Source organism: Hyla sarda, chromosome 4 (genome assembly GCF_029499605.1).
Source record: "Hyla sarda isolate aHylSar1 chromosome 4, aHylSar1.hap1, whole genome shotgun sequence".
NCBI classification, from domain to species: Eukaryota; Metazoa; Chordata; class Amphibia; order Anura; family Hylidae; genus Hyla; species Hyla sarda.
The window spans coordinates 215,641,946-215,656,311 of NC_079192.1; the positions used below are offsets into that span (position 1 = coordinate 215,641,946).

The window sequence follows — 14,366 nt, forward strand, 5'->3', positions numbered from 1 at the left end:
TGGTATGAAATTGCTATGCCACTTCATGATTAAATACACAGCATGCTCTAGGTGTAATTCTACACATTTCAGCTTTATGCACTGGCTCAGGCGCATTCATGTTCAGTGCAGTGCATGAAGCCAAGGTGTGAACATCTCTGTGCACTGCAAATGCTCTAAATACAGCAAAACATGCCTGAGCAGGTGTGGTATTTAATTGGAAAGTTTTACCAAGGTCAGAAGCAGAGAGGACAGTCTATGATGAAGCAGGAGGCATGCTTGTAGCTGTCTGGGGAGGAATTCCAGCAATAACTCAGGGACTGGTGCGCGCGGGTATGGTTTAGACCACGCGCGATTAACGTAACTGACACTTGCCCCTTTTGTCTTCCAAGAAGGGCAGGGTGCCAGGGAGCAAAACAGGTACGATCTTTTCTGCTCTGCAGACAATTCGTGTATGGTAGATAAAAAAAACATAATAGTTGAAATGTATACACCTATTGTTCTGTAGACAGTACATGAACAGTAAGGGTAACTATCTCCTCCAGCCAGGCAAAAGAAAAAAATAATAAAGAAAAGAAAAGTGCTTAAAAATCACCAAGCTTTTATATATATTGACCATTGTTTGGTAAAACTAAAACTTTAATAAAAATGTATTATGGGGGGAAAAAAATAAAAATAAAATCACCAAGCTTTATACAAACAGGATGCAGGAATAACAATATTGTTAGCAATGAGTGCTGTTTTACAGATTTGTGAAAATATTTCTGTGAGTAAATGTTACTTTCCATATTGTTCTATGGCAGCAGAGAAACAGGGAAGCAAAAGTATTTGTGATTGAATTTGAACCTATAATGCTTCCTGAATGTTGTCTTAGTTGACCATGTAGCTGCACAGCAAATCTGATCCAGCAATACTTGGTCCTACTCTTCCCAGAAGGTAGATCCTGTAGCATGGGCTTGAATCTTGGACTGATATCTCTAATCCATCTGGAAAAGGCCTTCCATGATAGATGCTTGATCGAAGCCTCATCCAAGGGTTCAAATAGGTGATATGCCAGTGCTTTTAAAACTGATAGGTCCCAAGAGGAAACAAGTGGACAAGCTAGAGGATTGAGGGTTTTTTTTTGACCGCCCTAAAGAAGGATGTTGCTAGAGGTTGATTGGAGAACTTCCCTTCTGACAGTTGATTGCAGAGAAGTGCACTTTAATGGTCTATTCACATGTACAGTATTCGGTCCAGATTTGATGTGCAGGATATTGTGCTGCAGATTTCATTGTAAACTAAATGACTGAGCATGGCTTCAAATCAGTGCAGAATACTGTATGGGTGAATAGGCCCTAAAATTTCAGACCTTTTTTGAAGTTCTTTTGTAGGAACTTAAGGAGGGCTGGAGAAGTAATACTATGACGAGAGTACCAAGCTCTAAAAACTCTTGCCACCTTGTCATACACCTTGATAGTAGCTGGTCTGAGTGAAGAAATCAGAATGTTGACAACTTTCTTGGAGAACCCTTTTGCTCTTCCAAGCTGTCAAAAGTAGTTTTTGAGGGCATGGATGTAAAAGCCCGCTCTGGCTGAGGAAGTTTGATATAGGAGGTATTTCAAGGAGCATCCCCTTCAAAAGTATCAATACAAGAGGTAACCAAACCCTCCTGGGCCAGAAAGGGAGGACAAGAATGGGAGGACAAGAATGGGAGAAGCTTGTTTCTCCAGGTTGTTGTTCAAGACCCTTGAAGTTAAGGGAAATGCATAAATCACTCTCTCAAAGTCATTACAGCGATGTCTAGTGAACTCTGTGATCCACTGGATGGAGACTATATTCTTCTGGAGCTAAGCAATGTCTGCTAAGACAGCCGCCACATTCTACTTCCCCTTGATGAAAACTGCTTGAATTTTGGCCAGGTCATCTTTTTCCCAGGACAAAAGGGAACTGTATTCTACCATCAGCTGCAGAGACCTGGTGCCTCCCTGATTTTTAACATAATACAGGGTGGGCCATTTTTATGGATACACCTTAATAAAATGGGAATGGTTGGTGATATTAACTTCCTGTTTGTGGCACATTAGTATATGTGAGGGGGGAAACTTTTCAAGATGGATGGTGACCATGGCGGCCATTTTGAATCCAACTTTTGTTTTTTTTTCAATAGGAAGAGGGTCATGTGACAAACTTATCCTGAATTTCACAAGAAAAACAATGATGTGCTTGGTTTAAATGTAACTTTATTCTTTCATGAGTTATTTACAAGTTTCTGACCACTTATAAAATGTGTTCAATGTGCTGCCCATTGTGTTGGATTGTCAATGCAACCCTCTTCTCCCACTCTTCACACACTGATAGCAACACCGCAGGAGAAATGCGAGCACAGGCTTCCAGTATCTGTAGTTTCAGGTGCTGTACATCTCGTATCTTCACAGCATAGACAATTGCCTTCAGATGACCCCAAAGATAAAAGTCTAAGGGGGTCAGACCGGGAGACCTTGGGGGCCATTTAACTGGCCCACGACGACCAATCCACTTTCCAGGAAACTGTTCATCTAGGAATGCTCGGACCTGACACCCATAATGTGGTGGTGCACCATCTTGCTGGAAAAACTCAGGGAACGTGCCAGGTCCGAGCATTCCAAGCAGCAAACAGCTAGCCAGCCTCTGCTTTAATAAGACAAAAACCTGCCAATCAGCGGAAAGTCACACATGTATTTGAGTGTACCAAACCCTGTAAGGCTAAGGAAAAGCTGTCCAACCAAGGGGAAGCTTGAAAGACTAACCTTGACCAATAAAATGCCCAAAAAGGCTGTTCACAACTTATTACATCTCCTGTGACCCAGCAACTCATGCCAGCTTCCAAGGAGCTGCATAAGACAGGTACCTTCTACCCACAGTTTTAAAGAAACTCTGCTTATAAAAATGCTCAAACAGGTGCACAAGAGCAAAGTTCTCTTCTGGCTGTGTGTCTAAGGTTTACTTTTTCTTAATTCTGTTTGCCTTCTGCCTGGAAGGATGAGTTAACCCTAGTACAATATGGAAATAGTAATTCCTATCTTCTGTAGGAATTTTTAGGTATAGGTTACCCAATGCAATGACTCGTTTTTAACCTCTTAAGGACCCATGACGTATGCATACGTCATCACACCCTGGGTCTTAACCCCTTAAGGACCCGGGCTTTTTCCGTTTTTTCATTTTCAATTTTTCCTCCTTAACTTTAAAAAATCAGAACTCTTAAAAATTTGCACCTAAAATTCTATATGATGGCTTATTTTTTGCGTCACTAATTCTACTTTGTAATGACATTAGTCATTTTACCCAAAAATCTACCGTGAAACAGGAAAAAAATCAATGTGCGACAAAATTGATGAAAAAAACACTATTTTGTAAGTTTTGGGGGCTTCCGTTTTTACGCAGTACATTTTTCGGCAAAAATGACACCTTATCTTTATTCTGTAGGTTCATACAGTTAAAATAATACCCAACTTGTATAGGTTTGATTTTGTATCGCTTCAGAAAAAAATCATGAATACATGCAGGAAAATTTATACGTTTAAAATGGTAATCTTTTGACCCCTATAACTTTTATTTTTCTGTGTTCAGGGCGCTATGAGGACTCATTTTTTGCGCCGTCATCTGAAGTTTTTAGCAGTACCATTTTTGTTCTGATCAGACTTTTTGATCACTTTTTTGCGCGTACGCCATTGAACGAGCGATTTAAAAAGCGGTATATTTTTATAATTCGGACATTTCCGCACGCGGCGATACCACATGTTTATTTTTATTATTATTTACATAATTTTTTTTATTCTTGGAAATGCCGGGTGATTCAAACTTTTATTAGGGGAAGGGATAATTGAAAGGGTTAATGATTTTTTTTTTGTACACTTTTCTTATGCAATATTATAGCTCCTATAGGGGGCTATAACATTGCATTTACTGATCTTTTACACTGATTGAGCCATCTCCATAGGAATGGATCAATCAGTGTTTTCGGCGATTGAATGCTCAAGCCTGGATCTCAGGTTTGAAGCATTCATTCGGCGATCAGACAGCGCAGGAGAAGGTAAGATCATCTCCTCCTGTGCTACAGCTGTTCGGGATACCGTGGCGATCCCGAACAGCTCCCTGAGCTAACCGGCAACTTTCACTTTCGTTTTTAGCCGCACGGCTCAGCTTTGAGTGCGCGGCTAAAGGGTTAATAGCGAGGGGCACAGCGATCAGTGCTGCGCGCTATTAGAGGCGGGTCCCGGCTTCACTATGACGCCGGGCCCGCCGCGATATGATGCGGGGTCACCGTGTGACCCCGCGTTATATCGCAGGACCAGGACCATGGACGCACCCATACGTCCTGGGTCCTTAAGAGGTTAAGGACCCATGACGTATGCATAAGTCATGTCTTTTCCTGGTCTCCGCCGCTCACCCAGCGGAGATCTGAAGTGGATCCCTGCTGAAATCCTTCAGCAGGGATCCAGGGCAAACGCCGAGGGGGGCCATGTAGGCCCCCCATGTCGGCGATCGCCGCAAATCGCAAGGGAAACAGCCAGGACCATGCTAAAGCATAGGAGCGAGGTGGCAAGCTGGCCACCTCCTCCTATTCCCTGCGATCCATCGGTTAGTTAACCGACCAATCGCAGGGGGGGGGGCAGTTACTTCCTCCCGCCCTGCCCGGCCCCTGGAAGTCCGGAGAGGACGGGAGGAAGACCGGAGGACACGGCGGGAGACGGGGGAGTGCTGGGGCCCGGCCCCGGTACTTACCTCGTCCCTGAAGACCCGGATCCCGGCGAGGAAGATGGCGGCGGCGGCGACAGGTGAGTAGATCTTCAGCCGCGGTCGGGCCCTTTACAGCAATGCACGTCGCCGTAAAGCGACATGCATTGCTGTATTGGGACCCTGTATACTACAACTCCCAGCATGCCCAGACAGCCTTGGCATCTGGGCATGCTGGGAGTTGCAGTTTTGCAACATCTGGAGGTCCACAGTTTGGAGACCACTGTGCCCTTCCAGATGTTGCAAAACCACACATTCTCAGCATGCCCTTACTGTCCAGGCATGCTGGGAGTTGTAGTTCTGTAACATCTGGCCCTTCAGATGTTGCATAACTACAACTCCCAGCATGCCTGGACAGTTGGCATACTGGGAGTTGTAGTTCTGCAACATCTGGAAGGGCACAGATTGGGAACCACTGTATTAGTGGTCTGCAAACTGTAGTCCTCCAGATGTTGCAAACTACAACTCCAAGCATGCTGGGAGTTGTAGTTCGGCAACATCTGGCTCTAAAGATGTTGCCGCACTACTACTCCCAGCATGCCTGAGAATGTTTGGGAGTTGTGGTTTTGCAACAACAGGAGGCACACTGGTTGGGAAACATTGTCTGTTTCCTAACTCAGTGTTTCCCAACCCGTGTGCCTCCAGCTGTTGCAAAACTACCAGCATGCACTGATAGACTGTGCATGCTGGGAGTTGTAGTTTTGCAACAGCTGGAGGTCCCCCCCTTGTGAATGTACAGGGTACATTCACATGGGCAAGGGGCTTACAGTGAGTATCAGGCTGCAAGTTTGCGATGCAGCAAATTTTGCGCGGCAGCTCAAACTCGCAGCGGGAAAATCGCTGTAACCCCCCGCCCATGTGACTGTACCCTAAAAACACTACACTAACACAAAATAAAATAAAAAGTAAAAAACACTACATATACACATACCCCTACACAGCCCCCCTCCCTCCCCAATAAAAATGAAAAACGTCTGGTACGCCACTGTTTTCAAAATGGAGCCTCCAGCTGTTGCAAAACAACAACTCCCAGTATTGCCGGACAGCTGTTGACTGTCCAAGCATGCTGGGAGTTTTGCAACAGCTGGAGGCACCCTGTTTGGGAATCACTGGCAAAGAATACCCCTATGTCCACCCCTATGCAAATCCCTAATTCAGGCCTCAAATGCGCATGGCGCTCTCACTTCGGAGCCCTGTCGTATTTCAAGGCAACAGTTTAGGGTCACATATGGGGTATCGCCGTACTCGGGAGAAATTGCCTTACAAATTTTGGGGGGCTTTTTCTCCTTTCACCCCTTATGAAAAGGTGAAGTTGGGGTCTACACCAGCATGTTAGTGTAAAAAAATAAATTTTTTACACTAACATGCTGGTGTTGCCCTATACTTTTCATTTTGACAAGAGGTAAAAGGGAAAAAAAAGCCCCCCAAAATTTGTAATGCAACTTCTACCGACTACGGAGATACCCCATATGTGGGCGCAAAGTGCTCTGGGGGCGCACAAGGCTCAGAAGGGAGAGTGCACCATGTACATTTGAGGTGATTTGCACAGGGGTGGCTGATTGTTACAGCGGTTTTGACAAACGCAAAAAAAAAAAAAAAAAAAAAACGTGACCCCATTTCGGAAACTACACCCCTCACTGAATGTATTGAGGGGTGCAGTGAGAATTTACCCACCACTGGTGTCTGACAGATCTTTGGAACAGTGGGCTGCGCAAATTAAATATTTTGTACAGCCCGCTGTTCCAAAGATCTGACAGACACCAGTGGGGGGTAAATGCTCACTGTACCCCTTGTTACGTTCCTCATGGGGTCTAGTTTCCAAAATGGTATGCCATGTGGGGGTTATTTTGCTGTTCTGGCACCATTGGGGCTTCCTAAATGCGACATGCCCCCCAGCAAAATTTGCTCTCAAAAAGCCAAATATGACTCCTTCTCTTCTGAGCATTGTAGTTCGCCCGTAGTGCGCTTCAGGTTAACTTATGGGGTACCTCCATACTCGGAAGAGATGGGGTTACAAATTTTGGGGGGTATTTTCTGCTATTAACCCTTGCAAAAATGTGAAATTTGGGGGGGGAAACACATTTTAGTGAAAAAATTTTTTTTACGTATGCAAAAGTCGTGAAACACCTGTGGGGTATTAAGGCTCACTTTATTCCTGGTTACGTTCCTCAAGGGGTCTAGTTTTCAAAATGGTATGCCATGTGTTTTTTTTTCCTGTTCTGGCACCATAGGGGCTTCCTAAATGCAACATGCCCCCCAAAAAACCATTTCAGAAAAACGTACGCTCCAAAATCCCCTTGTCGCTCCTACCCTTCTGAGCCCTCTACTGCGCCCGCCGAACACTTTACATAGACATATGAGGTATGTGCTTACTCGAGAGAAATTGGGCTACAAATATAAGTATACATTTTCTCCTTTTACCCCTTGTAAAAATGCAAAAATTGGGTCTACAAGAACATGCGAGTGTAAAAAATGAAGATTGTGAATTTTCTCCTTCACTTTACTGCTATTCCTGTGAAACACCTAAAGGGTTAAAATGCTGACTGAATGTCATTTTGAACACTTTGGGGGGGGGGGGGTGCAGTTTTTATAATGGGGTCATTTGTGGGGTATTTCTAAGATGAATCTTCAAATCCACTTCAAACCTGAACTGGTCCCTGAAAAATTGTGATTTTGGAAATTTTGAAGCCCTCTGATGTCTTCCAAAAGTAAAAACTCGTCAATTTTATGATGCAAATATAAAGTAGACATATTGTATATGTGAATAAAATAAAATATTTGGAATATCCATTTTCATTACAAGCAGAGAGCTTCAAAGTTAGAAAAAGGCAACATTTTCAAATTTTTCATCAAATTTTGGGATTTTTCACCAAGAAAGGATGCAAGTTACCAAAAAATTTTACCACTAAGTTAAAGTAGAATATGTCACGAAAAAACAAATCTCGGAATCAGAATGATAAGTAAAAGCATTCCAGAGTTATTAATGTTTAAAGTGACAGTGGTCAGATGTGCAAAAAATGGCCGGGTCCTAAGGTGTAAAATGGCTGGGTCCTTAAGGGGTTAAAAAAAAATGAATGTGTCCTAGATAAGTGTGTAAATTTAATGCATTTGTCTTGCATTTAAAGTATTCATATTCTATTCAATACAGTTAATAGATGCTCAGACCATAAGAGATGTGTGCACCAAATACATTTATAACAAGAGTCCAGCAGTAGCCGCAGTTGGTAAGTTACATCAATATTTTTATTATTTATGGATCACTTATGATTAGCTGGTATAAGGCTGTGTGTACACATTACAGCTTAGTAGTAGACTTGAATATTGCTGTAAAAATGGCACGTTTTACCGCAAAAACATGTTAAATAGACACAACATTTGAACACAGCATAAGAGAGAAGGTTGAGAAGTATTCTGGTATACCTAAGTAGTGGAAATTCCTAATATCTTATTTCCTCGCAAAACTTTCCCCTAACCTCGTTCCATGAAATTGGGATGTTGGGTTTACCAGAAGTGCATTAGAACATAACCTTTCATCTTGTACTTTTACCTTAGTGTTGCATTTATTGTTTGCTTTTTAGCAAAGTGCTTGGTATCAATGGTGTATATCCACCAATGCAATGGATAGGTGGAAAAAAAAAATAATAATTTGCCTTTAGATTTGGCTGGATAGTAGACCAGGCAGGCAAAGAATAAGAAAAATTGTCATGGTGCATCTGAACAGACATAGTTCTCTCTTCATTATGTCAACACTTGTAGGGAGATTTATCAGTATATATACTATTATATAAAGGAGTAGAGGATACACAAGTAGTGTTCCCCTTGAGGAAGGAGCCAAAACAGCTGTAGGGGTTGTGGTGGCAAGCAGATACAGTCCCACATGGGTAAGAGAATGGTTACTTTGTAAATTGCAAGCTTGAAAAAATGTGATGTTCATGCATGTGGTCACGGATACAATTAGGAACAATTCTCCATTAGTGCTGGTGCACATATTTAGGCCCCTGAGGATAAACTGGTAAAAATAGTGGTAGGAGGTGAATTATATGCATTTTGATATATCATCTCTCACTTGCATAAAAAGCATACTGTACAAAAACAGTCTCTTGGCTCTGTCCTAAGGGACCATTGTGTTTAAGTTTAATTTTAGACTTGACTGAAAAGTAGACCAGGCAGGCAAAGAATAAGAAAATTTGTCATGGTGCATCTCAACAGACACATTCTAGTTCTCTCTTCATTATGTCAACACTTGTGGAAAGATTTATCAAAACCTTCAGATGAAAAGTTGACTAGTTGCACATAGTAACCAATAAACATAGTTCATAAGGTTGAAAAAAGACCAGAGTCCATCAAGTTCAACCTATATACCTAATGAGTCCCTACTGAGTTGATCCAGAGGAAGGCAAAAAACCCTCATACTAGAGGTAAAAATTCCTTCCCGACTCCAAATATGGCAGTCAGAATAAATCCCTGTATCGACATTCTGTCCCTATAAATCTAGTGTCCATAACCAGCAATGTTATTACTCTCCAAAAATGCATCCAAACCCCTTTTTAAATTCTTTTAACAAGTTAACCATGACCACCTCCTCAGGCAGAGAATTCCAGTCTCACTGCTCTTACAGTAAAGAACACACATCTGTGCTCCTTGGACTGTATCCACCTTTTCCAGCCCACTAGAGCACCTGAAAGCTGAAATATTTATGCAGGCTAAAGTAAGCAACCGCCGAGCCGAGAAGTTTGTGACAAATCGAATCACTGTAAGTTCGTTCATCTCTATTAGAAACCTTCTTTCCTCTAAACGTAGAGGATGCCCCCTTGTTATAGATACAGTCCTGGGTATAAATAGATCATGGATGAGATCTCTGTACGGTCCTCTGATATATTTATACATAGGTATTAGGTCGACCCTAAGCCTTCTTAGGGGAGACCTAATAACCATTTCTGCTTTTTTGTTTTCAGAGGTCTTCTTAAAAATAAAAGAAGCGATCTGATTGGTTGCTATGGGGAACTAGTCAACTTTTCCTCTGGTCAGGTTTTGATAAATCTCCATCTTGGTTCTTATTTAGACCAGTATTTTACTCCAAAATGCACACTAAAAATAAATGTGGTACATTTGAGAACTCCTTTAGCCATGCTCCATTTTCTAGGGATGCCTCAAAACTATCTAAATGTGCAAGATATGTCTAAAATACATAATAAACGTAACGCATAATGGCCGACATTTATCTTTTAGACTGTTTTTGTGTGTCTAGAAAAGGAGTAAAAAAGGCGCAAGCAGGGTTTATTTGGGCCTTTTGGTTTACAAATTTATACTGATTTTGGCAATATAAAAGGATTTTTTGAACTGTGCCTTTTTGTAAAAAGGTGCAAAACCACCAGTCTCTAAAACTACACCAGCCCAGACTTAGCTTAGCTTTTTGGTGTAAGTGAAGAGATAAATTTCAGAAAATGTGACCTGCACAAAATGTATCAAATGTTCTGTGACCATTTCATAAACCTGGTGCTCCTACACATTACCAGCACACACAGGTGTAGAAAAATGCTTCACTTACAATGATAAGAGCTCCCCACCATATCTATATATCATTCCTGATGCTTTTTCCTAAGTAAATTTAACACATTGTTTTGCTTTCTCAGGGCCCATTGGACAGCTTCCGGAATATGAAAAGATCCACAGTGGCATGAACTGGCTTAGAAAGTGATCAAAGCCATTCCAGTAACAGATATATATTTTAAAATCTCATGTGATTTTTTTTTTTGGAGCTTTTTGTAACTTAAGAGTTTTGTCTTTAATTTATGAGCCTTGTAGGTCTCAGTTAACTCTTGCAAGTTGACCACTTAGTATTTCCTATAAAATATTGGAGAATTCATGGACATACTTAATTAGTCAATAAAAAAAATGTATCCAAATACCTGTGCAGCATTTTTTATTTTATTATAAAACATAACACACAAACAGATGAACCAGTTTATTTCTTTGCCTTGGTTGCATTAAGTACTTGTTCTTGAGCAGCTTTCTTGGCCTTTACCATTTCTACAAGTTCCTATGAAAAGTAAAATGGTAAATTGATTAAAAAGCTACATTTATACCCACATATTTCACACTTCCTATGCACGAGAAAGGGTACATAACATTGCAATAACATTTTCCTGTCAATATCAATTTTATGTTAAGTGATTTCAACTGTAAGCCATTTGTGAATGGAATGCACACACTTACCTTATATCTTTTCATGCAGTCCTTCTTGGACCTGCCAGGGACAGCATCAGCAATCTTTTCCCACCTTTCAGGAGTATTCACAGGATAAGTTTTCAGCGCTTGCTCTAGAAGTTTTTGTTCTTCAGTGGTCCATGGTGTTGAGGAATCTGCACCAGGAACTTTTAATTTAAAAAAGTTTGAGACTATTAATATTAGGAACTAAATGTTAAATGGGGTCTACAATCGCAGGGTGATCTGTTGCAATGGCACGTGAAAGCCTCTCTGGCTGCCATGTAAAATCTGGCATTACAGCTGTGTTCAGGGCTGAGACATCTCTAATATAGACATGAAAATGTTGCCGTTTTACTCTAATATGTAAGCAGCCTAAGGCTGGGTTCACATCACCTTTTTACCAATACAGGACCGCATACGGCTGGGGGGGGGAGCTAAAACCTTGCGCTCCCGTATCCCTGCCGTATGCCGCCTGTATGCAATTCATTTCAATGAGCCGACCGGAGTGAAACGCTGACTCCAGTCGGCTCATTTTTGCCCCGTATGCGGTTTTTCCACCTCACCTAAAACCGTAGTCGACCAGGGTTTGAGGTCCGGTGGAAAACCACATACGGGGCAAAAATGAGCCGACCGGAGTCAGCGTTTCACTCTGGTTGGCTCATTGAAATGAATTGCATACGGCAGGGATACGGGAGCGCAAGGTTTTAGCTCTCCACAGCCGTATGCGGTCCCGTATTGGTAAAAACGTGATGTGAACCCAGCCTTAGTGTGCATTTACTCCACAATTAGTTCATACAGTCACTGGATCCAGCTGGGGGATGTAAAAACCAGGCGCTCCTGTACCTAGCCCACATCTCATTCATTTAAATGAGCCAACCGGAGTCAGATAGTGATTTTAGCCCTGTATCCGGTTTTGTATGTCTCATTCCAATTAATGAGATGCGGGCCGTGAGCTCCCAGTTTTCACATTCCCCCAGCAGGATCCGATGACCATATTAACTAATTATGGTGTGACTGCACCCTTACAGTAATTTCACACACACACTTTTTTGGGGAAAAATTCCAATGCAGTTTTTTTTATAAGGCAAATTTAGGCGTGGGAAATATAAGGTTGAACCCATATGAACTGTCTGCCACATGCAGCCAATTGCACCTAGAGTATGCTGCTAAACTAGTACAGTTGATGACTCTGGACTTAGCTTTCCTGCTGGATCCCCTTCTGCTGGCTTTGGCTCAAACAACTGCAGATACGCCTTTTTACGACACTCAGCAGTCACATGTGGCAGGTACTAGCCGCCACCTGCCTGCAACTGCTGGGACCACACTTCAGTTTATACAACAGAATATCTGCCTGCAGATGCAGTCTAAAAAGAATGAACACATGTTTATTTTTTTAGAGGACCAATTTCCATGGCACAATTTTCCGCCATTGAAACTTCACAGTGTGAACAGGTCCACCGAAGACCCATTCACACAAAAAACTATATAAATTGGGCATTGCTGTAATTGGACTGATCTGCAGAATAACTATATGTGGGTTTTACTGCAAAGTGAACAGTAGAGATGAGCAAAGTTACAGTCATTCAATTAGTCACAAACTTCTCAGATCGGCAGTTGCTGACTTTAGCTTGCATAAATTAGTTCAGATGCTCCGGTGGGCTGGAAAAGGTGGATACAGTCCTAGAAGACTCTCTCCTAGGACTGTATCCACCTTTTTCAGCGCACATGAAAGCTGAACTAATTTATGCAGGTTAACCTCTTAAGGACCAAGGACGTACCGTCATAGCGGGTCAAGCCCGGCCGGGACCCGTGGCTAATAGCACGCGGAACTGATCGTGGTGCCGCGCGCTATTAAACCTTTAGGTTAAATTTAAACTAAAACTTTGCCAGCTAGCTCAGCGGGCTGTTCGGTGAAATCGCGGCATCCCGAACAGCTGAGACACAGCAGGAGGGTCCCTTACCTTGCCTCCTGGTGTCCGATCGCAGTGCCCGAGTGCATGAGAAGTCAAGCGGCAGAATCATTGATCAATGGTTTCCTATGAGAAACCATTGAACAATGTAAAAAATCAGTGTGTGCAGTGTTATAACCCCCAATGGGAGCTATAACACTGCAAAAAAAAAAAAGTGAATAAAGATCATTTAACCCCTTCCCTAATGAAAGTTTGAATTGCCCCCCTTTTCCCATAAAAAAAAAAGTGGTACCGCTGCAAGCGGAAATGTCTGAATTATAAAAATATATTGTTAATTAAACCGCACGGTCAGTGGCGTACACGCAAAAAAAATTCCAGAGTCCAAGATAGCGTATTTTTGGTCACTTTTATATCATGAAGAAAATGAATAAAAAGCGATCAAAAAGTCCGATCAATACAAAAATGGTACCACTAAAAAATTCAGATCACGGCACAAAAAATGAGCCCTCATACCGCCCAATACGCGGAAAAATAAAGTTATAAGGGTCAGAAGATTACAATTTTAAACGTATACATTTTCCTGCATGTATTTATGATTTAAAAACACGACAGGAGATTCCATTATGCTTATTCTTCTTTACTGTCAAACATAGCAGCTAGGTACAATAAAGTTTTTTCAAAGAAAAAAAAAAAATAGAATGCAAATAGGTATGCCCTAACCACCAATCAGAGGTGAGCATAGGTGATATAAGGTGCATACAGGTAATCTACTTCCTCTTCTTTGCTGCTCTGCATCAAGGTTAAGTGTTACAAAATTTCTCTCATGCATTATTGTTAGTCCTATTGTCTCAGAAGTATAAATTCCTCATATAATTTATTCTTTTTCATATTCCTATATCCATATTGTGGTATACCTTACATATTAACCTTTGTCACTCAGTACAGTTATCCCAATTTTTACCTTATAGTTTTCAAATATCCTTTTCTTTCTTTAACCAACTGTTTATGTACTTACATAAAAAAAAAAAAAAAAAAAAATTATAATAAAGTTAGGAGGAAGAATAGCCTGTTTTTTCCCACATGTGGGCTATGATAACCTCAGACACCTGGGTGCTGAACACAGTTCTAGGGTTTCAAATAGACTTTGTTCAACCTCCTATCCAATACAGTCTTTCTCACTCGATTGTCTTTTCAAAAGCAGATCAAGTTCTGATAGACAAAGAGATCGAGGATTTATTATCAAAAGGAGCTATCATACAAGTTCCAATGACCGCTCCAGGATATGTAAGCAATTTATTTTATGTAAAAAAGAAGGACGGAGGTTTTCGTCCGGTCATAAATTTGAAGACATTAAACAATCTTGTCTATTTCCGCCATTTCAAAATGGAAGGGATCATCTCCTGATAGATCTTCTATTGCACAACGATTGGATGGCCAAGGTAGACCTCAAAGATGCCTATCTGACGGTTCCCATGCATCAAGACTCTCAGCCTTACCTCCAATTTATTTGGAAGG

At 41.6% G+C, this 14,366-nt stretch overlaps 2 protein-coding genes across 2 annotated transcripts in view; one reads left to right on the top strand and one right to left on the bottom strand.

The window, feature by feature from the left end:
• The window catches only part of PMPCB (peptidase, mitochondrial processing subunit beta), a 35,035-nt gene extending 24,427 nt beyond the window's left edge, over positions 1-10,608 (top strand). Inside the window, exons 12-13 of the mRNA XM_056573498.1 lie at positions 7,883-7,958; positions 10,368-10,608. Coding sequence (XP_056429473.1) covers positions 7,883-7,958; positions 10,368-10,432 — 141 coding nt within the window. The 3' untranslated portion in view covers positions 10,433-10,608. The remainder of the gene's footprint in view (positions 1-7,882; positions 7,959-10,367) is intronic.
• Positions 10,609-10,640: 32 nt separating this feature from the next.
• The window catches only part of DNAJC2 (DnaJ heat shock protein family (Hsp40) member C2), a 91,812-nt gene continuing 88,086 nt past the window's right edge, over positions 10,641-14,366 (bottom strand). Inside the window, exons 16-17 of the mRNA XM_056573497.1 lie at positions 10,951-11,108; positions 10,641-10,774 (exon numbers count right to left, since the gene is read on the bottom strand). Of these exons, the coding sequence (XP_056429472.1) occupies positions 10,700-10,774; positions 10,951-11,108 (233 nt within the window). The 3' untranslated portion in view covers positions 10,641-10,699. The remainder of the gene's footprint in view (positions 10,775-10,950; positions 11,109-14,366) is intronic.